This window comes from Gigantopelta aegis, chromosome 3, assembly GCF_016097555.1.
Source record: "Gigantopelta aegis isolate Gae_Host chromosome 3, Gae_host_genome, whole genome shotgun sequence".
Taxonomy (NCBI): Eukaryota; Metazoa; Mollusca; class Gastropoda; order Neomphalida; family Peltospiridae; genus Gigantopelta; species Gigantopelta aegis.
Genome location: NC_054701.1, coordinates 72,516,904 through 72,538,508, shown reverse-complemented (window position 1 = coordinate 72,538,508; position 21,605 = coordinate 72,516,904). Strand labels below are relative to the sequence as shown.

General features: G+C 39.9%; 1 protein-coding gene across 1 annotated transcript in view; it reads right to left on the bottom strand.

The window, feature by feature from the left end:
* LOC121392338 (protein rolling stone-like) overlaps nt 1-8,977 on the bottom strand; it is a 32,859-nt gene extending 23,882 nt beyond the window's left edge. Inside the window, exon 1 of the mRNA XM_041523582.1 lies at nt 8,527-8,977. Within this exon, the coding sequence (XP_041379516.1) occupies nt 8,527-8,604 (78 nt within the window). The 5' untranslated portion in view covers nt 8,605-8,977. The remainder of the gene's footprint in view (nt 1-8,526) is intronic.
* Nucleotides 8,978-21,605: the final 12,628 nt, after the last annotated feature.

The window sequence follows — 21,605 nt, the reverse complement described above, 5'->3', positions numbered from 1 at the left end:
AAGGGATCTTTTATATGCACCATCCCAGACAGGGTAGTACATACCACGGCCTTTGTTACACTAGTTGTGGAGCACTGGCTGAAACGAGAAATAGCCCAATGGGTCCACCGACGGGGATCGATCCTGGTCCGACCGCGCACCAACGCTTTACCACTGGGCTACGTCCCGCCCCTCCTTGTACTGGATGTGAAACGTGATAATTCTGACATGTAGTCTTAGAGGAAATCTGCAGTAAGGTATCTTTTATATGCACTTTTCACACAGACAGGACACCACATACCACGGCCGTTTGTATACTAGTCTTGAGGCACTAAAAGTCTTTAGTTTATTGGGTTTAAATTTTCGAGTCTTTGCTTTATAAAGATTACCCTACTCCAAAAAACAACAAACAAACAAAAAACACCCCACAAAGAAAACAACACCAACAACAACAACAAACAAACAAAAACAAAACAAACAAAACGCACACACACACACACACACACACACACACACACACACACACACACACACACACACACACACCGATATTTCGTTGGGTACATATACTAGTATTCGATCGTGGATTGAAAAGGTAATAATATCATACACGGGCATAGGAAGGTGCCAAAAAGGGGGAGGGCACGCATGTGTGTGTGTGTGTGTGTGTGTGTGTGTGTGTGGGTGGGTGTATGCATGAATAAATATTAAAAAAACCATCGCTGCTGCTACAAAGTGTGTGTGTGGGGGGGGGGGGGGGGAAGGCACATGCCCCCTTGTCACCACCACCACCTCCACCCCCTCGCTTCCTACATAAATTATTATGTATACATGTATTATCTTTTTCTTGTAAAGTAAAGTTTGTTTTATTTAACGACGCCACTAGAGCACATTGATTTTTATCTTATCATCGGCTATTGGACGTCAAACATATGGTCATTCTGACGCTGGGGTTTTTAGAGGAAATTCGCTGTCGCCACATAGGCTACTCTTTTACGACAGGCAGCAAGGGATCATTTATTTGCGCTTCCCATGCCTCGACTGGGATCCGAACCCAGTACCTACCAGCCTGTAGACCGATGGCCTAACCACGACGCCACCGAGGCCGGTTATCTTTTCCTTGTGTTTATAAATTCGTTGACAGCATTAGTCCACGGATTACACGTAAATGAGACCACCATGAACGAACGTGATTTCACAGTCAGCTATGTACTCGACGAGAGCAACTTGACATGTGAATTATTGCCACAAGGAACAATGTAAACACTGCAGGTTTCGATAAAAAAAAAAACATCTCGAAATACCCATTGTTTGATAGCATAAATATGGAAAGAATGTTTTATTTAGTGCGCTAAGCTGTCGGCAGCGATAAAAATCACCATTAATAAATTAAATACAAAGTCAACGTAAAATGTGCTGAACGGTAATTACACAATTCCAATAATTTACCACAGAGCGAGAGAGAGAGAGAGAGAGAGAGAGAGAGAGCGGGGGGGGGGGGGGGGCAGTCAGACAGACAGACAAACGGGCAGACAGGTATTCTTATTTTTCTTGTGCTGAACAGTATCTAAATAATTCCAATTTTTGCAGGCCCGTACGCAGGATTTTTAATGGGTGGGTGCGAATTGCTCGTGATGGAACCAACAACGGCCGTGGGCTATGACTCAACATAAAAGTAACCCCTCAAAACAACAACAATGACGTAACGTTATTTAGATTTAATAGAGAAAAAAGTGGACCTTTAGTAATTTGGGGCGGTGTGTGTGGGGGGGGGTGCGTACACACCCGTCGCACCCCCACCCGTCGCACCCCCCCCCCCTCCCCACCCCTGCGTACGGGCCTGTTATGTGACACTTTTGGAATCCTGTTTAAGTTAAAACTGTTTTTTTAACATATGTAAAATTATAGGCAATCCAATATTATGTCTACATATATTCCTTTAGAGATAAACTAGCAGCAGATAATTTAGCCATCCCTTGCGGTCCATAAACATTTCTTTAAAACGTTTTAAAAAGTTTAGACTGGTCGCAAGTTACAACTGTTGCAATATGACGTCGTTTACTGGTTTGCTGCGCATCAAGTATCTAAAATTCAGCCTAAAACATTTGTCGGAATACTAGTACTAGTAGTAGTATGTATGGATAAATAAACTTCCTGTAATCGTGAAGGTTGCAAGTTTTAATTTCTGAACGTTTACAGGTCATGACGTAACCAATTTGCGGTTCGCGTAAATTTAATTTTGCGTAACGGACATGCGAACAAAACGGCAGTTCGCGTGAAATTTTGTGCCCTGTATTGGAAGGAAGGAAGGAAATGTTTTATTTAACGACGCACTCAACACATTTTAGTTACGATTATATGGCGTCAGACATATGGTTAAGGACCACACAGATATTGAGAGAGGAAACCCGCTGTCGCCACTTTTTCGATTAGCAGCAAGGGATCTTTTATATGCACCATCCCAGACAGGGTAGTACATACCACGGCCTTTGTTACACTAGTTGTGGAGCACTGGCTGAAACGAGAAATAGCCCAATGGGTCCACCGACGGGGATCGATCCTGGTCCGACCGCGCACCAACGCTTTACCACTGGGCTACGTCCCGCCCCTCCTTGTATTGGATGTGAAACGTGATAATTCTGACATGTAGTCTTAGAGGAAATCTGCAGTAAGGTATCTTTTATATGCACTTTTCACACAGACAGGACACCACATACCACGGCCGTTTGTATACTAGTCTTGAGGCACTAAAAGTCTTTAGTTTATTGGGTTTAAATTTTCGAGTCTTTGCTTTATAAAGATTACCCTACTCCAAAAAACAACAAACAAACAAAAAACACCCCACAAAGAAAACAACACCAACAACAACAACAAACAAACAAAAACAAAACAAACAAAACGCACACACACACACACACACACACACACACACACACACACACACACACACACACACACACACCGATATTTCGTTGGGTACATATACTAGTATTCGATCGTGGATTGAAAAGGTAATAATATCATACACGGGCATAGGAAGGTGCCAAAAAGGGGGAGGGCACGCATGTGTGTGTGTGTGTGTGTGTGTGTGTGTGTGTGGGTGGGTGTATGCATGAATAAATATTAAAAAAAACCATCGCTGCTGCTACAAAGTGTGTGTGTGGGGGGGGGGGGGAAGGCACATGCCCCCTTGTCACCACCACCACCTCCACCCCCTCGCTTCCTACATAAATTATTATGTATACATGTATTATCTTTTTCTTGTAAAGTAAAGTTTGTTTTATTTAACGACGCCACTAGAGCACATTGATTTTTATCTTATCATCGGCTATTGGACGTCAAACATATGGTCATTCTGACGCTGGGGTTTTTAGAGGAAATTCGCTGTCGCCACATAGGCTACTCTTTTACGACAGGCAGCAAGGGATCATTTATTTGCGCTTCCCATGCCTCGACTGGGATCCGAACCCAGTACCTACCAGCCTGTAGACCGATGGCCTAACCACGACGCCACCGAGGCCGGTTATCTTTTCCTTGTGTTTATAAATTCGTTGACAGCATTAGTCCACGGATTACACGTAAATGAGACCACCATGAACGAACGTGATTTCACAGTCAGCTATGTACTCGACGAGAGCAACTTGACATGTGAATTATTGCCACAAGGAACAATGTAAACACTGCAGGTTTCGATAAAAAAAAAAACATCTCGAAATACCCATTGTTTGATAGCATAAATATGGAAAGAATGTTTTATTTAGTGCGCTAAGCTGTCGGCAGCGATAAAAATCACCATTAATAAATTAAATACAAAGTCACGTAAAATGTGCTGAACGGTAATTACACAATTCCAATAATTTACCACAGAGCGAGAGAGAGAGAGAGAGAGAGAGAGAGAGAGAGAGAGAGAGAGAGAGAGAGAGAGAGAGAGAGAGAGAGAGAGAGCGGGGGGGGGGGGGGGCAGTCAGACAGACAGACAAACGGGCAGACAGGTATTCTTATTTTTCTTGTGCTGAACAGTATCTAAATAATTCCAATTTTTGCAGGCCCGTACGCAGGATTTTTAATGGGTGGGTGCGAATTGCTCGTGATGGAACCAACAACGGCCGTGGGCTATGACTCAACATAAAAGTAACCCCTCAAAACAACAACAATGACGTAACGTTATTTAGATTTAATAGAGAAAAAAGTGGACCTTTAGTAATTTGGGGCGGTGTGTGGGGGGGGGGGTGCGTACACACCCGTCGCACCCCCACCCGTCGCACCCCCCCCCCCTCCCCACCCCTGCGTACGGGCCTGTTATGTGACACTTTTGGAATCCTGTTTAAGTTAAAACGGTTTTTAACATATGTAAAATTATAGGCAATCCAATATTATGTCTACATATATTCCTTTAGAGATAAACTAGCAGCAGATAATTTAGCCATCCCTTGCGGTCCATAAACATTTCTTTAAAACGTTTTAAAAAGTTTAGACTGGTCGCAAGTTACAACTGTTGCAATATGACGTCGTTTACTGGTTTGCTGCGCATCAAGTATCTAAAATTCAGCCTAAAACATTTGTCGGAATACTAGTACTAGTAGTAGTATGTCTGGATGAATAAACTTCCTGTAATCGTGAAGGTTGCAAGTTTTAATTTCTGAACGTTTACAGGTCATGACGTAACCAATTTGCGGTTCGCGTAAATTTAATTTTGCGTAACGGACATGCGAACAAAACGGCAGTTCGCGTGAAATTTTGTGCCCTGTATTGGAAGGAAGGAAGGAAATGTTTTATTTAACGACGCACTCAACACATTTTAGTTACGATTATATGGCGTCAGACATATGGTTAAGGACCACACAGATATTGAGAGAGGAAACCCGCTGTCGCCAATTTTTCGATTAGCAGTAAGGGATCTTTTATATGCACCATCCCAGACAGGGTAGTACATACCACGGCCTTTGTTACACTAGTTGTGGAGCACTGGCTGAAACGAGAAATAGCCCAATGGGTCCACCGACGGGGATCGATCCTGATCCGACCGCGCACCAACGCTTTACCACTGGGCTACGTCCCGCCCCTCCTTGTATTGGATGTGAAACGTGATAATTCTGACATGTAGTCTTAGAGGAAATCTGCAGTAAGGTATCTTTTATATGCACTTTTCACACAGACAGGACACCACATACCACGGCCGTTTGTATATTAGTCTTGAGGCACTAAAAGTCTTTAGTTTATTGGGTTTAAATTTTCGAGTCTTTGCTTTATAAAGATTACCCCCACTCCAAAAAACAACAAACAAACAAAAAACACCCCACAAAGAAAACAACACCAACAACAACAACAAACAAACAAAAACAAAACAAACAAAACACACACACACACACACACACACACACACACACACACACCGATATTTCGTTGGGTACATATACTAGTATTCGATCGTGGATTGAAAAGGTAATAATATCATACACGGGCATAGGAAGGTGCCAAAAAGGGGGAGGGCACGCACGTGTGTGTGTGTGTGTGTGTGTGTGTGTGTGTATGTGTGGGTGTATGCATGAATAAATATAAAAAAACCCATCGCTGCTGCTACAAAGTGTGTGTGTGTGGGGGGGGGGGAAGGCACATGCCCCCTTGTCACCACCACCACCTCCACCCCCTCGCTTCCTACATAAATTATTATGTATATATGTATTATCTTTTTCTTGTAAAGTAAAGTTTGTTTTATTTAACGACGCCACTAGAGCACATTGATTTTTATCTTATCATCGGCTATTGGACGTCAAACATATGGTCATTCTGACACTGGGGTTTTTAGAGGAAATTCGCTGTCGCCACATAGGCTACTCTTTTACGACAGGCAGCAAGGGATAATTTATTTGCGCTTCCCATGCCTCGACTGGGATCCGAACCCAGTACCTACCAGCCTGTAGACCGATGGCCTAACCACGACGCCACCGAGGCCGGTTATCTTTTCCTTGTGTTTATAAATTCGTTGACAGCATTAGTCCACGGATTACACGTAAATGAGACCACTATGAACGAACGTGATTTCACAGTCAGCTATGTACTCGACGAGAGCAACTTGACATGTGAATTATTGCCACAAGGAACAAAGTAAACACTGCAGGTTTCGATAAAAAAAAAACATCTCGAAATACCCATTGTTTGATAGCATAAATATGGAAAGAATGTTTTATTTAGTGCGCTAAGCTGTCGGCAGCGATAAAAATCACCATTAATAAATTAAATACAAAGTCACGTAAAATGTGCTGAACGGTAATTACACAATTCCAATAATTTATCAGAGAGAGAGAGAGAGAGAGAGAGAGAGAGAGAGAGAGAGAGAGAGAGAGAGAGAGAGAGAGAGAGAGAGAGAGAGAGAGAGAGAGAGAGAGAGAGAGAGAGAGAGAGAGAGAGAGAGAGACCGGGGGGGGGGGGGGGGCAGTCAGACAGACAGACAAACGGGCAGACAGGTATTCTTATTTTTCTTGTGCTGAACAGTATCTAAATAATTCCAATTTACCACACACACACACACACACACACAAACACACACACACACACACACAGAGAGGGGGGACTCCGCCTCCGCCCCCCCCCCACCCCCCCACCCACCCACCCAAGAAAATACGAACTGCAGCAACTTCTGTACTAGGTAATCCATTTAATATTGGATCTTATCACTTGCATCCAACCCTTCCCCTTTTAAAATTTCAGGATCCGCCTCTGGTACGAAAAGTTTGGAGATTCTTTCTGGAATGAATTAGCGTTATCAACTCAAGGCTTTGATGATCGATGGTTTACATTATTGTACCACTTTGTATTTATTACCTATTGTCAGTTTTAATTATTAAAAACAAATCTCTGTCTCAGACATCAGCTATTAGTAGTACTTGCGATGTCCCTATGCATATAATCTCTATGAAATAACATATATGTAGTTTGTTTGTTTTGTTTAACGACACCACTAGAGCACATTGATATATTAATCATCGGCTATTGGGTGTCAAACATGGTCATTTTGACATATAGTCTTAGACAGGAAACCCGCTACATTTTTCCATTAGTAGAAAGGGACCTTTTATATGCACCATCCCACAGACAGGGTAGCACATACCACAACCTTTGATATACTAGTCATGGTGCACTGGCTGGAACAAGAAATAGCCCAATGAGACCACCGACGACAAAAGAATAGTCCCCAAATAAAAATAATAAAATAAAATGTTAAACATACATACCGGTATACAAGAGTACATATGCATGTATTGTTTTTAAACATTCGCATGTATTGTTGTTAAACATCCATTCATTCATTCATTCATCCATCGATCCATTCAGATTAGTACGTATTTCATACGAGAGAACTATTAACGTTGCGATACAACAGCAGTCTTTTTTTTCGTGGGGGGTTTTTCTAGCCCAAATTTCTAAAATAAATTAAAAAGAAATAAATGTTTTATTTAACGACGTACTCAACACATTGTATTATATGGTTATATGGCGTCAGACATATGGTTAAGGACCACACAGATATTGAGAGAGGAACCCCGCTGTCGCCACTTCATGGGCTACTCTTTCCGATTAGCAGCAAGGGATCTTTTATATGCACCATCCCACAGATAGGATAGCACATACCACGGCCTTTGATATACCAGTCGTGGTGTATTGGCTGTGACGAGAAATAGCCCAATGGGCCCACCGACGGGGATCGATCCCAGGCCGACCGCGCATCGAGCGAGAGCTGTACCACTGAGCTACGTCCCACCCCCCTCCCCCAAATAAATTAGAAGACTATAGACCATAGACAGTACACACTGCAACATTTGATGTACATATGACGAGGCACTGGCTGGAACGGGAATAAAATACTCCACCGATGGCGATCGATCCTAAAACCTATCGCATCTCAGGCGAGCGTTCTACCACTGAGCTACATTCCCCATGCAGTGATAGACTACTGTTTAATCGCAGGTGCTTTTAAATGTATTTTTGACAGTTGTAAATGAACTCTTGAAAATGGTGGTGTGAATGACCCCCTGTCCCCGACTCAAAACCCTCCACACATGGTCTTCTCTAGCACTAAAATATCCCTTTCTGTTTTCGTTTTTAAATTTAAAAAAAAATTAATTGGAAGGGGCGGGGGTAATATCTCTCCGTCCCCACTAGATACGTCCCTTCCAACTGACCCCGGTTCCCACACATCTGGAGAAGAAACCCGCTACCTCTTACATGTGAAGTAATAAACTTGAGTTTTACACTAAACTATCTCTTTTTCTTTCTTTAATTAAGAGAAGAAAAAAAAAAATCAGTGAATTACATGTAATATTTCTCCGTCCCCACTAGATACATCCCTGCCAACTGACCCCGGTTCCCACACGCCTGGGTGGGTGGGTGGTTTGTGTAATATTTTTCCGTCCCCACTAGATACGTCCCTACCAACTGACTCCGTTTCCCACACGCCTTCGTGTAATATCTCTCCGTCCCCACTAGAGACGTCCCTGCCATCTGACCCCGGTTCCCACATGCCTGGAGAAGAAACCCGCTTCCTCTTACCTGTGAAGTGACAAACTTGACGGGCTGATCGTAGTCCAACCCGAAGTTCTTCAGATGAAGCTCGGCTCGGATCCCCATGATTCCCGCGAACCGCTTTCACACGCAGACGATCTCTGTCCACACGAGCAGACGATTTCCGATATATCTCTCTCTCCCTCTCTCTCTATTATCACTAACTTGATGCTCTTGTTCGCACTGTGTCTGCGTTAGATTGGCAGACGTCAGTCTTCAAAGTTTCCCATATCCCACCACACTATCTGTTATCTCAGGTTTTCTACTTGCAACACACAAAAAATCCCAATTCTGCAGTTTATATATACATGTATAACAGTAAATCTATAGTGATTGACAGGTGATTGTCTTATATAACACTTAGTCATATTCATAATAATAAAGGGGCGGTAACCGAGTTGGCTTCATAGCCAACAAAAATGGAACTGGGAATCATAATACCTCCCCTCTAGATTGCCTGGGGGCAAGTTCTGAGTGAAAAAAGAATCGGAAATTGGCTATTTATACAGATGTTGGGTTTATCTAGATCGGCTGTAGATCGGCTGGAGATCTGCTGCAATAGTGCTTATTCCAAACAAGATAGTTCAGCACATTTCACAGAGGAAAGGAATGTTTGTTCAATGACACCTCAGCAATTTTGTTAAATCAACAGTTATGTATGATACTGCATTCCAACACGGTATAAAAAAACAAAAACAACTGACGAACACGATCCCTCTACATCAATTACTTTCTTCTAATTAGCAAGACAACAGATAATTTAAATGTGCCATCTTCCACTATCTATAATATAGGCCTAATACGCAAGGCTTTTTTCAACAGTTTCTGATCGTTCTGATGGCGTCTTCGGTTTTGATCTGCTCTGCTGATAGCCTTCTTTTATACTTACCCATATGCAACAATTCGAAATGATATATATATATTTTTTCATGTCCAGTCGACTATCGTACACACATCGTGCTAAATATTGCGTACAAAGATGAATTCCATAAATACAACCTCAATGGAAGCCGGCATCTTTGTCAGTTAACATAGAAGTGGCTTTATACACGGTGGCCATATATATCCTGAACTAAATTTTAGGAAAACCTAGCGTACGTCCATCACACCTCACCCAAACTTTCCCATACGAAGCACGTATGACATCTAGTAATAGATATTAGTATATATTATTATGTATTATGTTTAAGGATAGTACATGAGTCACCATTAGTTACTATAGTTTTCTTACGTGTTGTTTTGAAACGTATCTAAAAAGAGAAAACGAGTTGTATGAGAAATGAAAAACGATGGTCACAAGTGTAGTATTCTGTTGGTGGGTTTTTTCCACCATACTCGAAACTCAGGTCTGCTTCAGCTAAACCTTATTTACGGCTCTTGTGCACCACAGGCAGAAATCTATTTTGGTAGTGTAAATTGCAGTGGACTGTTTGGCTTTGATATCTAAGTCATCTCCATGTAACAGCCAATCAGCCTCTTTAAATAAATCGATCTCCAAATATATGTATGATAATGCTGTGTGATAACACGAAACACCCCCCCCCCCCAAAAAAAAAAAAAAAAAAAAAAATAAAAACCCACGGTGTTCTTCGCAATGGGTGAGTAAAAACTATTTTCTATTCTAAGCAAGTGAAACCAAACAATTTTTGGAACACTATCTGGAATGACAAATAGGTCTTTAAAAAATGCGTAGCTCAGGTCACATCAAAATATTAAATTTCTTTTTTTCCCCACACGTGCTCTTTATGATACTTTATCATTAAAATATATCAGAATACTCCAATAATCAGATGGTTTAACATTACAAAGTTTTTATACTGGCTCAGAAGTGGGTTTTTTCCTTGTCCTTTAAAACATTGTTTTTTTTAATCCAATGTACCTTTACCAAAAAAGAAAAGAAAACAAAAGTTGATCAATTATTTTGAAATTCACGACAGTCTTCGTTCGTATTACCTGAAGCAAACTTCTATACCGTGTACTGCTTTCTATTTAAAATTTCAGCTTATAAAATCATGCTAGATACCCATGTAACCGTCCGTCCATCCGTCCAACAATCCATCTATGATCCTTTCAGTCATTAATTCCGATAACATCTTTAGATTTATGTCGTATACATAATTATAGTCCTGACCTAAAGAATCAGAGCCAGTGCACCACGACTGGTACATCAAAGACCGTGGTATGTGCTATCCTGTCTGTGGGGTGGTGCATATAAAAGATCCCTTGCTGCTAATCGAAAAGAGTAGCCCATGACGTGGCGACAGCGGGTTTTCTCCCTCAATATCTGTGTGGTCCTTACCCATATGTCCGACGCCATATGACCGTAAATAAAATGTGTTGGGTGTGTCGTTAAATAAAACATTATTAAAGAATCAGCTTTACACTATGTACAATTGTTTATGAATGTTAAAAGAGGAAGGTTAATTAGAAAAAAAAGAAAAAGAAGCAACAATGACGTAACATTAAATAGAACACGGATCTTTGACCGTTTCCCATAATAAGCACCCCATAACCTAATTATGCTATGTTGCGCTTTGTTTGGATATAATTATCTTAACGTATGTGGCAATTACACCGTAAAAGCATGATGTGTTTTCCTTTGGAAATTAGCCGCCACTTCCGTCACGATTTATGTCAGTGTTGAGCTCATTTTCCTTTTATGTGATGTCTTTTGAACAAACACGGAGTTCACGAATCATCGCACCTGAGGGTCTCATACGAAAATAGTTTCACTGAAAAAGGATACCCTTTTCTATATATTATTTTGTTGAAACCAGAACCGATCTCACTGTTAGGTTATATTATGCAACGTTGAAACGAGGTTCATCTTCCATAATAATGGTGTAAAAACAGGGTTGATTCTTGCAACCAGAATTGAATGACATATTGTGTTGCCTATCAACTAGAACTGAATGACATATTGTGTTGCCTATTAACTAGAACTGAATGACATATTGTGTTGCCTATCAACTAAGGTAAAAGGACCCTCTCGAAGTAAATAGTGGTAATATTTCAAATTCCAGATGGCAAAATGTTTGATTTTTTAATTTGGTTTTGTTTTGTTTTTCATATATATATATATATATATATTTGACTAACTTTATGTCAAATGTTGTATATATATATATATATATATATATATATATATATATATATATATATATATATATTAGGTGAGTATCGCTACTTCAAGTTTCACGCCTGAAGATCGCCGTTTAGCGTGAAACTTGAAGTAGCGATAATCACCTGTGTGTATATATACTATGCTCCATTTTAATATGATGAGCACTATACAATAATAAGGTGAACCACAAATACTATATATATATATATATATATAAAGTTCCTGTGCATCTTTAAAATGTCAGTGAGACGTATATTTTTAAAATTTAAAAATATTGTGTTTCACATAGATGTACTGTTTATCTGTTAAAAGTATAGTGATCCTCTCCTGCCTTCTGAACCTGATGTAAGGTCTACACAATGCTTGGTGCGCTGTCTGTCATGATGTAACAGAACAGCGTATTGATGCACGGTCATGGTCGTACTTTGTTAACGCCTAATTGGTTGTGCATAGTTCTTCCACTGATTGGCCTTAACTCAAATATGTATTGGGATGTTAAACTTGGAATTTCCAAATGATTCCATATGTGTACCCGCTTGATATTGACGATTTGTTAACGTGACGTCCCGCGGCAACTCCCTAAATATGGAAGATCCCTAGTATCCCTAAACTATCGAGAACATCTCCGCAGACACTGCTTAGTTTTCTGATGAATACCAATGAACACCAAAATGACTAGCAACAATGTTTGTGCCATTCTAGCCTCAATGATACCCATCGTCCTTAGACGTTAATTTTCTTGGAGGGGTGGGATCACACTGATGACGATTAGACCCCTAAGAATAATGTTTTTTTGAGTGATGAGAATCCATAGAATAGTTTTAGAGTTCAATGATAAGAAAAATGACGTCAAACAGGAATGCTCCCACATGAATATATTAAATGTTCAGAAATGCTCCTACATGAATATATTAAATGTTCAGTAATTCTCCTACATGAATATATTAAATGTTCAGGAATGCTCCTATATGAATATATTAAATGTTCAGGAATGCTCATACATGAATATATTAAATGTTCAGGAATGCTGCTACATGAATATATTAAATGTTCAGGAATACTGCTACATGAATATATTAAGTGTTCAGGAATGCTCCTACATGAATATATTAAATGTTCAGGAATACTGCGACATGAATATATTAAATGTTCAGTAATTCTCCTACATGAATATATTAAATGTTCAGAAAACCTCCTGTACGTTATTTTTCTAAGAATTGGGTCAGCAAGTGATCTACGTCACGCTCACGTCACGCCAATATTACACTAATTAGATATTGAGTGATTGTTATGACATGAGCAATATCTTACACTGGTGTGTAATAAATTAAAGTAAGATATCCATGGCAGTGTCTAGAAGATAGGGGATCAGAAAGGGTAGCCCAAAATACATTTTATAATTATTTCAAAAGTCCTCATTGTATCTAATACGAGAAGACCTTCGTTACTGTACCCCTATTTGTTTTTATTACTCCACCCTCGGCCCCTGAGGGCTGTGTGTGTCTAACTCTAAAGGTTATCCATACACCCAGCTGCAAGACAAATTAATACATTACTGCTCCCCTTTAGTTGCTGGCATCTTCAGACGTCTATAAATATATAAAATACCAAGTGACATCCGAGAGCCTTTGTTCTGTCATTGAACATCCAAGTTACGTTGTATATGCACAGTGTGTATATACAAATTATGTTTACATACTACAGGGGGTTAAATATCATATCACTGCGACGTGATAAAGTTGAAATGTTTTGACGTTTGCGAGTAAGATGTAAAGAGTTCAACGTTAAAACTGACATTCTCCGATATATTGGTTTCTTGCAGCAAAAGCGTATCCCTTTCACGGTGCTGCTAGACGTGCAGTTCCAGCCTATTGTTGGCTCCAACGTGCTTCCAACAAAGAATCCTTGCCTCTTATTGTTCTTGTCTGTACAAACAAATCTGTAGTTCCAAATTCCAACCAGGCAACAATAGGCCCAACTGTCTTCATACCTGTAACCTGTAAATTCCGCTAGATTCAGAGCGATCGCTTTCCCGCCCATTTAGTTCCATGATGGTGATGGTGATGATAACGATTGTGATGATGTTGACGATGATGACGACGATGACGACGATGATGATGGTCATGGTGGTGATGACGACGGTGACGATGCAACCAAACAACAATAGGCCCAACTGTCTTCGAACCTAGAGACTAGAAATTCCACTTGATGCCTAGATCTTTCTTTCCAATCTCGTTGTTGTCATGATGGCGATGGCGATGGCGATGATGTCAGTAATAATGATGATGATGATGCCGATGATGATGATGATGATGATGATGACGATGATGGTTATGATGACGATGATGGTTATGATGACGATGATGATGATGGTGATGATGACGATGAAGAAGAAGAAGATGATGATGATGATGATGATGATGATGACGACGACGATGATTGTGACGACGGTGACAATGCATACAAGCAACAATACGTCAAGCTGTCTTCAAACCTAGAGCCTAGAAATTCCGCTTAATGCGCAAAGATCACTTTGCCGACCCACTGTTTTCATGATGGCGATGGTAATGATTACGGTAGTGACGACGATGATGATGATGAAGGCGACGATGACGATGACGACGACGACGACGATGTGGTGGTGACGACGATATTTTAAGGAAAAAATGATAAATGTTTATGTGTATTTGTCGATTTTATATTTGGAACAAGATTAACGACACCATGCAGTCTTTTTTTTTTAGTTTTTGTTTCTAGTTTAAATCAGGCGGCCTTGGGACTATTTTCCCTATAGTCAATGGTTTTCTAAAGAAATAAAAAAGTTTCAACGTTTAAGAATTTTGTTTCGAAAATCCTACAACAAAACTGTATATCACCTCGACGCGGAGTAATATATATTGTTTTGGCTTCTTTGCATCCCTTATATGAATAAATCCATTGTTGGCATTTTTTCATCGTAATAATGTCGGCCATCTTAAATTCAAGATGGCGGCAATTGTAACACCACCCCGGGGTCATATCTAAATATGTGTGTGATTTAAATCTACTTGTATGGTATAAAACTGATGGCATGAGCCTATAAAGACCATATATAGCAAAATAACGTGTAACATTTATGGTGGTATGATGTATTCGGGGGTAAAAATAAACAGATTTGATGCAGTAATGTTAAAATTGTCGGTCCACGAACCGTATGTTCACCTTCATTTTTACACACACAGGTGCTGGCTGACATAGCGACAATTTGGTTTTAGCGTAAAAAAAAAAAAACCCAGCAAACACGTACTAATTATTTAAAGGTAAATACTGCGCTGTTAACTAGATACCGTTAGGCATGTATATTACAATGCATTGAGGGTTTTTTCCCCATTAGTTATTTTCGGATGGGTTCTGTTTAATTAGTTCTATTTTTGAGACTGATAAGATTCTTTATTACATGGATGATGTATTATTCTGTGCTTCTTCGCGGGGGTATGCTTTATAACGTCATCGATCTGTGTTTGCGATCTCATATACTAGTCCCCGTTGTAATGATAAAAACACAGATTATAATCTCGAGAATTCACGTTGATGCGAGAACTGAGCTTCTGTTTTCAGTACAAGGTCAGGTTGACCGTAAATGTGATGACTGCCAGCCAATATCGCGTACAGTGTTTATACTCTAAGGGGTGATGATGACGATGATGATGATGATGATGATGACGATGATGGTGATGGTGACGACGATGATGATGGTGACGATGATGATGATGACGACGATGATGATGACGATGATGATGATGATGATGATGATGACGATGCATACAAGCAACAATACGTCAAGCTGTCTTCGTACCTAGAGCCTAGAAATTCCGCTGAATGCGCAAAGATCACTTTGCCGACCCGCTGTTTTCATGATGGCGATGATAATGATTACGGTAGTGACGATGATGATGATGAAGGCGACGACGACTATGACGACGACGGTGTGGTGGTGACGACGATTCAACGAAGCAACAATATGCCCAACCGCCTTCAAACCTAGAGACAAGAAAGTCCGCTTGATAAGCAGATATCGCTTTCCATCCCCATTGTTTCCATGATGACGATAGTGATGATGTAGGTAATAATGATGATGATATTAATGATGACGACGGTGACAATGCATCCAAGAAACAATAGGCCCAGCTGTCTTCAAACCTAGAGCCTAGAAATTCCACTTAATGCGCAAATATCACTTTGCCGACCCGTTGTTTTCATAGTTAAAGTTAGTTTCGTTTAACAACACCACTAGAGCACATTAATTTATTAATCATCGGCTATTGGATGTCAAACATTTGGTAATTCTGACATATAGTCTTAGTCTTACATAGGAAACCCGCTACATTTTTCCATTAGTAGCAAGGGATCTTTTGTATGCACCATCCTAAAGACAGGATAGCACATACCACGGCCTTTTATATACCAGTCGTGGTGCACTGGTTAGAACGAGAAATAGCCCAATGGGCCCACCGACGGCGATCGATCCTAAACCAGGCCATTTTTAACTCCATCGATATTTTAATAGATGCATTTTGTTGCATTCGAGGAGGGCGTGGGGGGGGGGGGGGGGGGGGGGGGGGGGGGGGGGGGGTTAAATCAGGCGGCCTTGCGACTATTTCAAAAGAATTTTTTTTTTTAACGTTTAAGAATTTTGTTTCGAAAATCCTACGACAAAACAGTATATCACTTCGACGCGGAGTAATATGATGTGAAACCTTTCATTTGTGCTGCGCCGGAAGTTAGTGTCACTAATCTGGACTTGTATAATTTGCTCATTCTTTGCTACATTTTGTAAAATGTATTTATTTATTTTTTAGCTTCTTTGCGTACCTTACATGAATAAATCTATTGTTGGCATTTTTTCATCGTAATAATGTCGGCCATCTTGAATTCAAGATGGCGGCAACTGTAACACCACCCCGGGGTCATATCTAAATATGTATGTGATTTAAATCTACTTGTATGGTATAAAACTGATGGTGTGAGCCTATAAATACAATATATAGCAAAATAACGTGTAAACATGACTTTTATGATGGTATGACGTTTTCGGGGGTAAACATACACAGATTTGATGCAGTAATGTTAACATTTTTGGTCCACGAACCGTATGTTCACCTTCATTTTTACATACACAGGTGCTGGCTGACATAGCGGCAATTTGGTTTTAGCGTATAAAAAAAACCCCCAGCAAACACGTACCGACGCCAGACTAATTATTTAAAGGTAAATACTGCGCTGTTAACTAGATACCGTTAGGCATGTATATTACAATGCATTGAGGGTTTTTCTCCCATTAGTTATTTTCGGATAGGTTCTGTTTAATTAGTTCTATTTTTGAGACTGATAAGATTCTTTATTACATGGATGATGTATTATTCTGTGCTTCATCGTGGGGGTGTGCTTTATGACGTCGTCGATCTGTGTTTGCGATCTCATTATACTATTATAAACACAGATTATAATCTCGAGGATTCACGTTGATGCGAGAACTGAGCTTCTGTTTTCAGTACAAGGTCAGGTTGACCGTAAATGTGATGAGTGCCAGCCAATATCGCGTGTAGTGTTTAAACTCAAAGGTGTCATATAAATATTTGGTAGGGTTTCGATTTTGTATTAGATTTTTTTTTGGTAGCGCAATTTCTTTTTATTTGACACAAGTACAGGTAATACATAATATACCTTACAATTAATACACACTTCTACCCCCACCCACCAAAATATTTTTAATAAAAACGTTTTAAAAATAACATTGAAAATAATAATAATAATAATAATAATAATAATAATAAATAAATAAATAAATAAACACAAACAATAAAAAAAAAAAAAAAAACCCTACCACCCCCACCCCCCCCCCCCCCCCCCAAAAAAAAAAAATTCATAAAAAAATCAGTAAATAACTCTAGATGTTAATCTTCTGTTTGAAAAAAAAGGCCATGCCTTATTTTAACCAGTACAGATTAGGTGGTTATAAAATACCCCCACTGAAAGGAGTATCGTATGTGTCGACAGCAACTTCCTTCGCTCATTCACTCTCGCGAACTCCATATGGAAGAAACCAGATAATCGCCAGGGGTGGAGGTGAGCTATTTCTAGAAAGTATACGGCAAAGGTCGTCGTAGACATGGGTTTTACTGTAGCTCAATGGTAAACCGCTATCAATTAAGAGATGCTTTGGGGGTTTTTTTTTTTTTTAATATATATATATGAATATCCTATATGGCGACAGCAGATTTCTTTGCAACCTCTCCCTCTCCTGCATATCAGATTTCTCTTAGCAACCTCTGCCTCTCATGCATGTCTGTCTGTCTGTCTGTCTGTCTGTCTGTCTCTCTCTCTCTCTCTCTCTCTCTCTCTCTCTCTCTCTCTCTCTCTCTCTCTCTCTCTCTCTCTCTCTCTCTCTCTCTCTCTCTCTCTCTCTCTCTCTCGCTGGGGATAGGATTTAGCTGTCCGTTAAGTGCTCGCTTGAGGTGCTTGCGTCGCAGAATCGAACCACCTCGGTGGATCTATTAAACTGATTGGTTTTTTTTCTCGTTTCAACCAGTGCACATCAACTGATCAAAGGCCATGGTATGTACTTTCCTATCTGTGGGAAAGTGGATATAAAAGATCCCTTTCTGCATTAAGAAAAATGTAACGGGTTTCTTCTGATGACCGTGTCAGAATTACAAAATGTCGTTAAACAAAACAAACTTTGAACTCTCTCTCTCTCTCTCTCTCTCTCTCTCTCTCTCTCTCTCTCTCTCTCTCTCTCTCTCTCTCTCTCTCTCTCTCTCTCTCTCTCTGTCTCTCTCTCTCTCTCTCTCTCAAGTGTAATTTAAAACGTTTTCATTTTAAAGCTGTTGACATATCCATTGGTCTATCGAGACCGATGAAATTTCAATACCAATTATAACTATTTTTTTGCTTACATCCAATTAAGATTCAAGCACGCTGTCATGGACTCACATCTCAGCTATCTGTCAAAGACAGTGGGGTAGTGGTTAGTAAGAGAGAAATCGGTGTTGGGGCCTTATACATTACCCACTGAGTCGTTAAACTCTATCTGCGTAAGACCCGGTACCTGGTGACGAACCCAGTACCGACCAGCCTTAAGTCGCAATAGCTTAACCACTAGACCATCGACGCTGGTAAACCTATATATTTTATCTTTCACCTACACACGTAGTCGTTAAACTCGCTCTGCATTGGACCCAGTACTGGGTGACGAACCCAATACCTACCAGCCTTAAGTCCCGATGGCTTAACCACTAGACCATCGAGGCCTGGTAAACTTCAATCCCACCTGGAGAAATTTATTACACTTTGTGACGGATGGCCACCATTGTCTTTTGTTGATGTGTATAGCAATAATACTTTCCTTGGCAATCAGCACTCGGGGATTCGCGGCTACTCGCGCCGCTATGTCAACACTTCGAGCGAGCAATATTTGGTTTCTGTTCGGAATTCAGTACATTTAACCTTCTTATCTCCGTAACTCTAACATTTCGGCCTCAGTTTGCACTCCCTGCCACCGCAAGGAGATCGCTTTGTGGTCCAAATAGATTGGTGTTGAAATAAGTTTCAGCGAAAAAAATATTTATGGTTTGTCAAAGATGAAAAATAGCCCGAAGTCTCTCGTTCGTTCGTGAGTGTTAAGACACAAAATCTGGCCCTTTAAGAACCTGACAGAGAGTACCAGCGAGGTGGTTTTTCTCTCTATGTCTTAAATCTCTGGTAATCATGTATGATAGGCACTCTCCTCGCTAACTGAAGGAATGAACGAATGTTTAACGACACCCTAGCACACGATTTTTCACATAATACACAATTAGGGTATTAAAAATAAACGAAGTATGTTGTAAACGGAACAGTCGTCTCCAATGAATTAAATAATAATGATGATTACGATTTTAATGACGTTCGTAACCAAAGATAAGGCAATAATGATGACTATAATAAATTTATTTATATAATGATGATGATGATGACGACGATGATGATGATTGTGATGATGATGATGACGACGACGACGACGATGATGATTGTGATGATGATGATGACGACGACGACGATGATGATTGTGATGATGATGATGACGACGACGACGATGATTGTGATGATGATGATGACGACGACGACGATGATGATTGTGATGATGATGATGACGACGACGACGATGATTGTGATGATAACGACGACGACGATGATGATGATGATTGTGATGATGACGACGACGGCGATGATGATGATTGTGATGATGAACGATAACGATGACGAAAGTAAAATGTAATTTTATTTGTACAAGATCATACAAGTATTAATGCATTTCAAATTCCATTTGTATTTCTAGAAGGAAGATATTAAGTTAGACACACAGGCCGAGGCAGACATTACCTTGACTAACAGCGTATAATACGGCAACTATTTTGTTAATTATTATATTAATGTAACGTGTATTATTTAAACACTGTTTGATATTTCTATCTAAAATTTGGTTTGTTAATCAATATATTAAAGGTTGTTGATTTTTCCAAGATTAAAGTTGATTTTTTCAACATTAAAGTTGATTATACCAAGATTAAAGTTGATTTTTCCAACATTAAAGTTGATTATACCAAGATTAAAGTTGATTTTTCCAACATTAAAGTTGATTTTACCAAGATGAAAGTTGGTTTTTCCAAGATTATATGTAGGCAAATAGAATTATTTTATTGCGTTTGGTAGCACTAATACGCTTCCGTACCAGCGATATCTCCTACAAAAGCCTTTAATTGATGATACACACACACACACACACACACACACACACACACACACACACACGCGCGCGCGCACACACACACACACACACACACACACATGTATATATAAATAATCACCATTTAACTTTATCCACTAACATACTATCACAAACATTGGACGTTAAAGGCAAACGATCAAGGTGCATGCAAGTTATGACCAGTAAGTGATTTGTTATAAAATCAATGTACATACTATGTGTGCTTTATTTTACCACCAATACAATACTGTTTACTTATATCTCTGATTGTGTAAGTTATATTTTATCAATCAACTTCGTCTGAATAACAAATCAGTTGGCTTTTACCTTTTACTGAACTTCAAATGTGACGAACAGAGCTAAAACATCCAATATTTCCCCACTTTATTCATTATGGGTTGGTCGCTATGCATATCACAAAATATGGGGTACACATGTGCTCTCCTTGCGGGACCTGCCTACTCTCTGTGCTAAAGTGGTCCCAAGAGGTGTGTGGGGCCAAAGGTAAGCCAGTACATACGGGACAAGCTGTTTTCGGTACGTTTTTACCTCGAAAACCCACACGGGCATAACCACGATTTTGTGAACTCTTGGAGATGAATATCTCCACTCTCCCTGTGCTATGTTCTAAAACGATGTTCTCACAATTATTCTGATCAGCCACCAGTTAATGGTAATTAAAAAATATATGATAAAAATAGACAAGTCTCCACCGCCACATAGGGGTTGGAGGGGGGAGGGAAGCCTGCCCCTCCCTAGTGATGGATCAAATGCTCAAATTCTGGCAAAAACAATAGATATTCGGGTAAAATGAGCTAACCATAAACCGGTTCACCATGTATTTCCATCATATTACCCACAACATAATTTAGTTATATAATCCATGTGAAAATGCATAGTGGTTTGGTTGCAACCTATATGTAAAAATGCAGTGGTTTAGTTACAACCTATATAGCTATTTGGTAGTAATCACTGGCGTAGGAAGCAACGATGGTGTTTATATATTTTAACATGTATTTATATAATATTATATGTGTGTGTGACCATGTGCCCCCTCACTTTTTGGCACCCTCCAACGCCCGTGGTAATGCCAATACGAATAAATGTTGTCATCCAGATTCAGGGTTTTTGTTGAATTCGGGCAAAAATCAGCCTCTC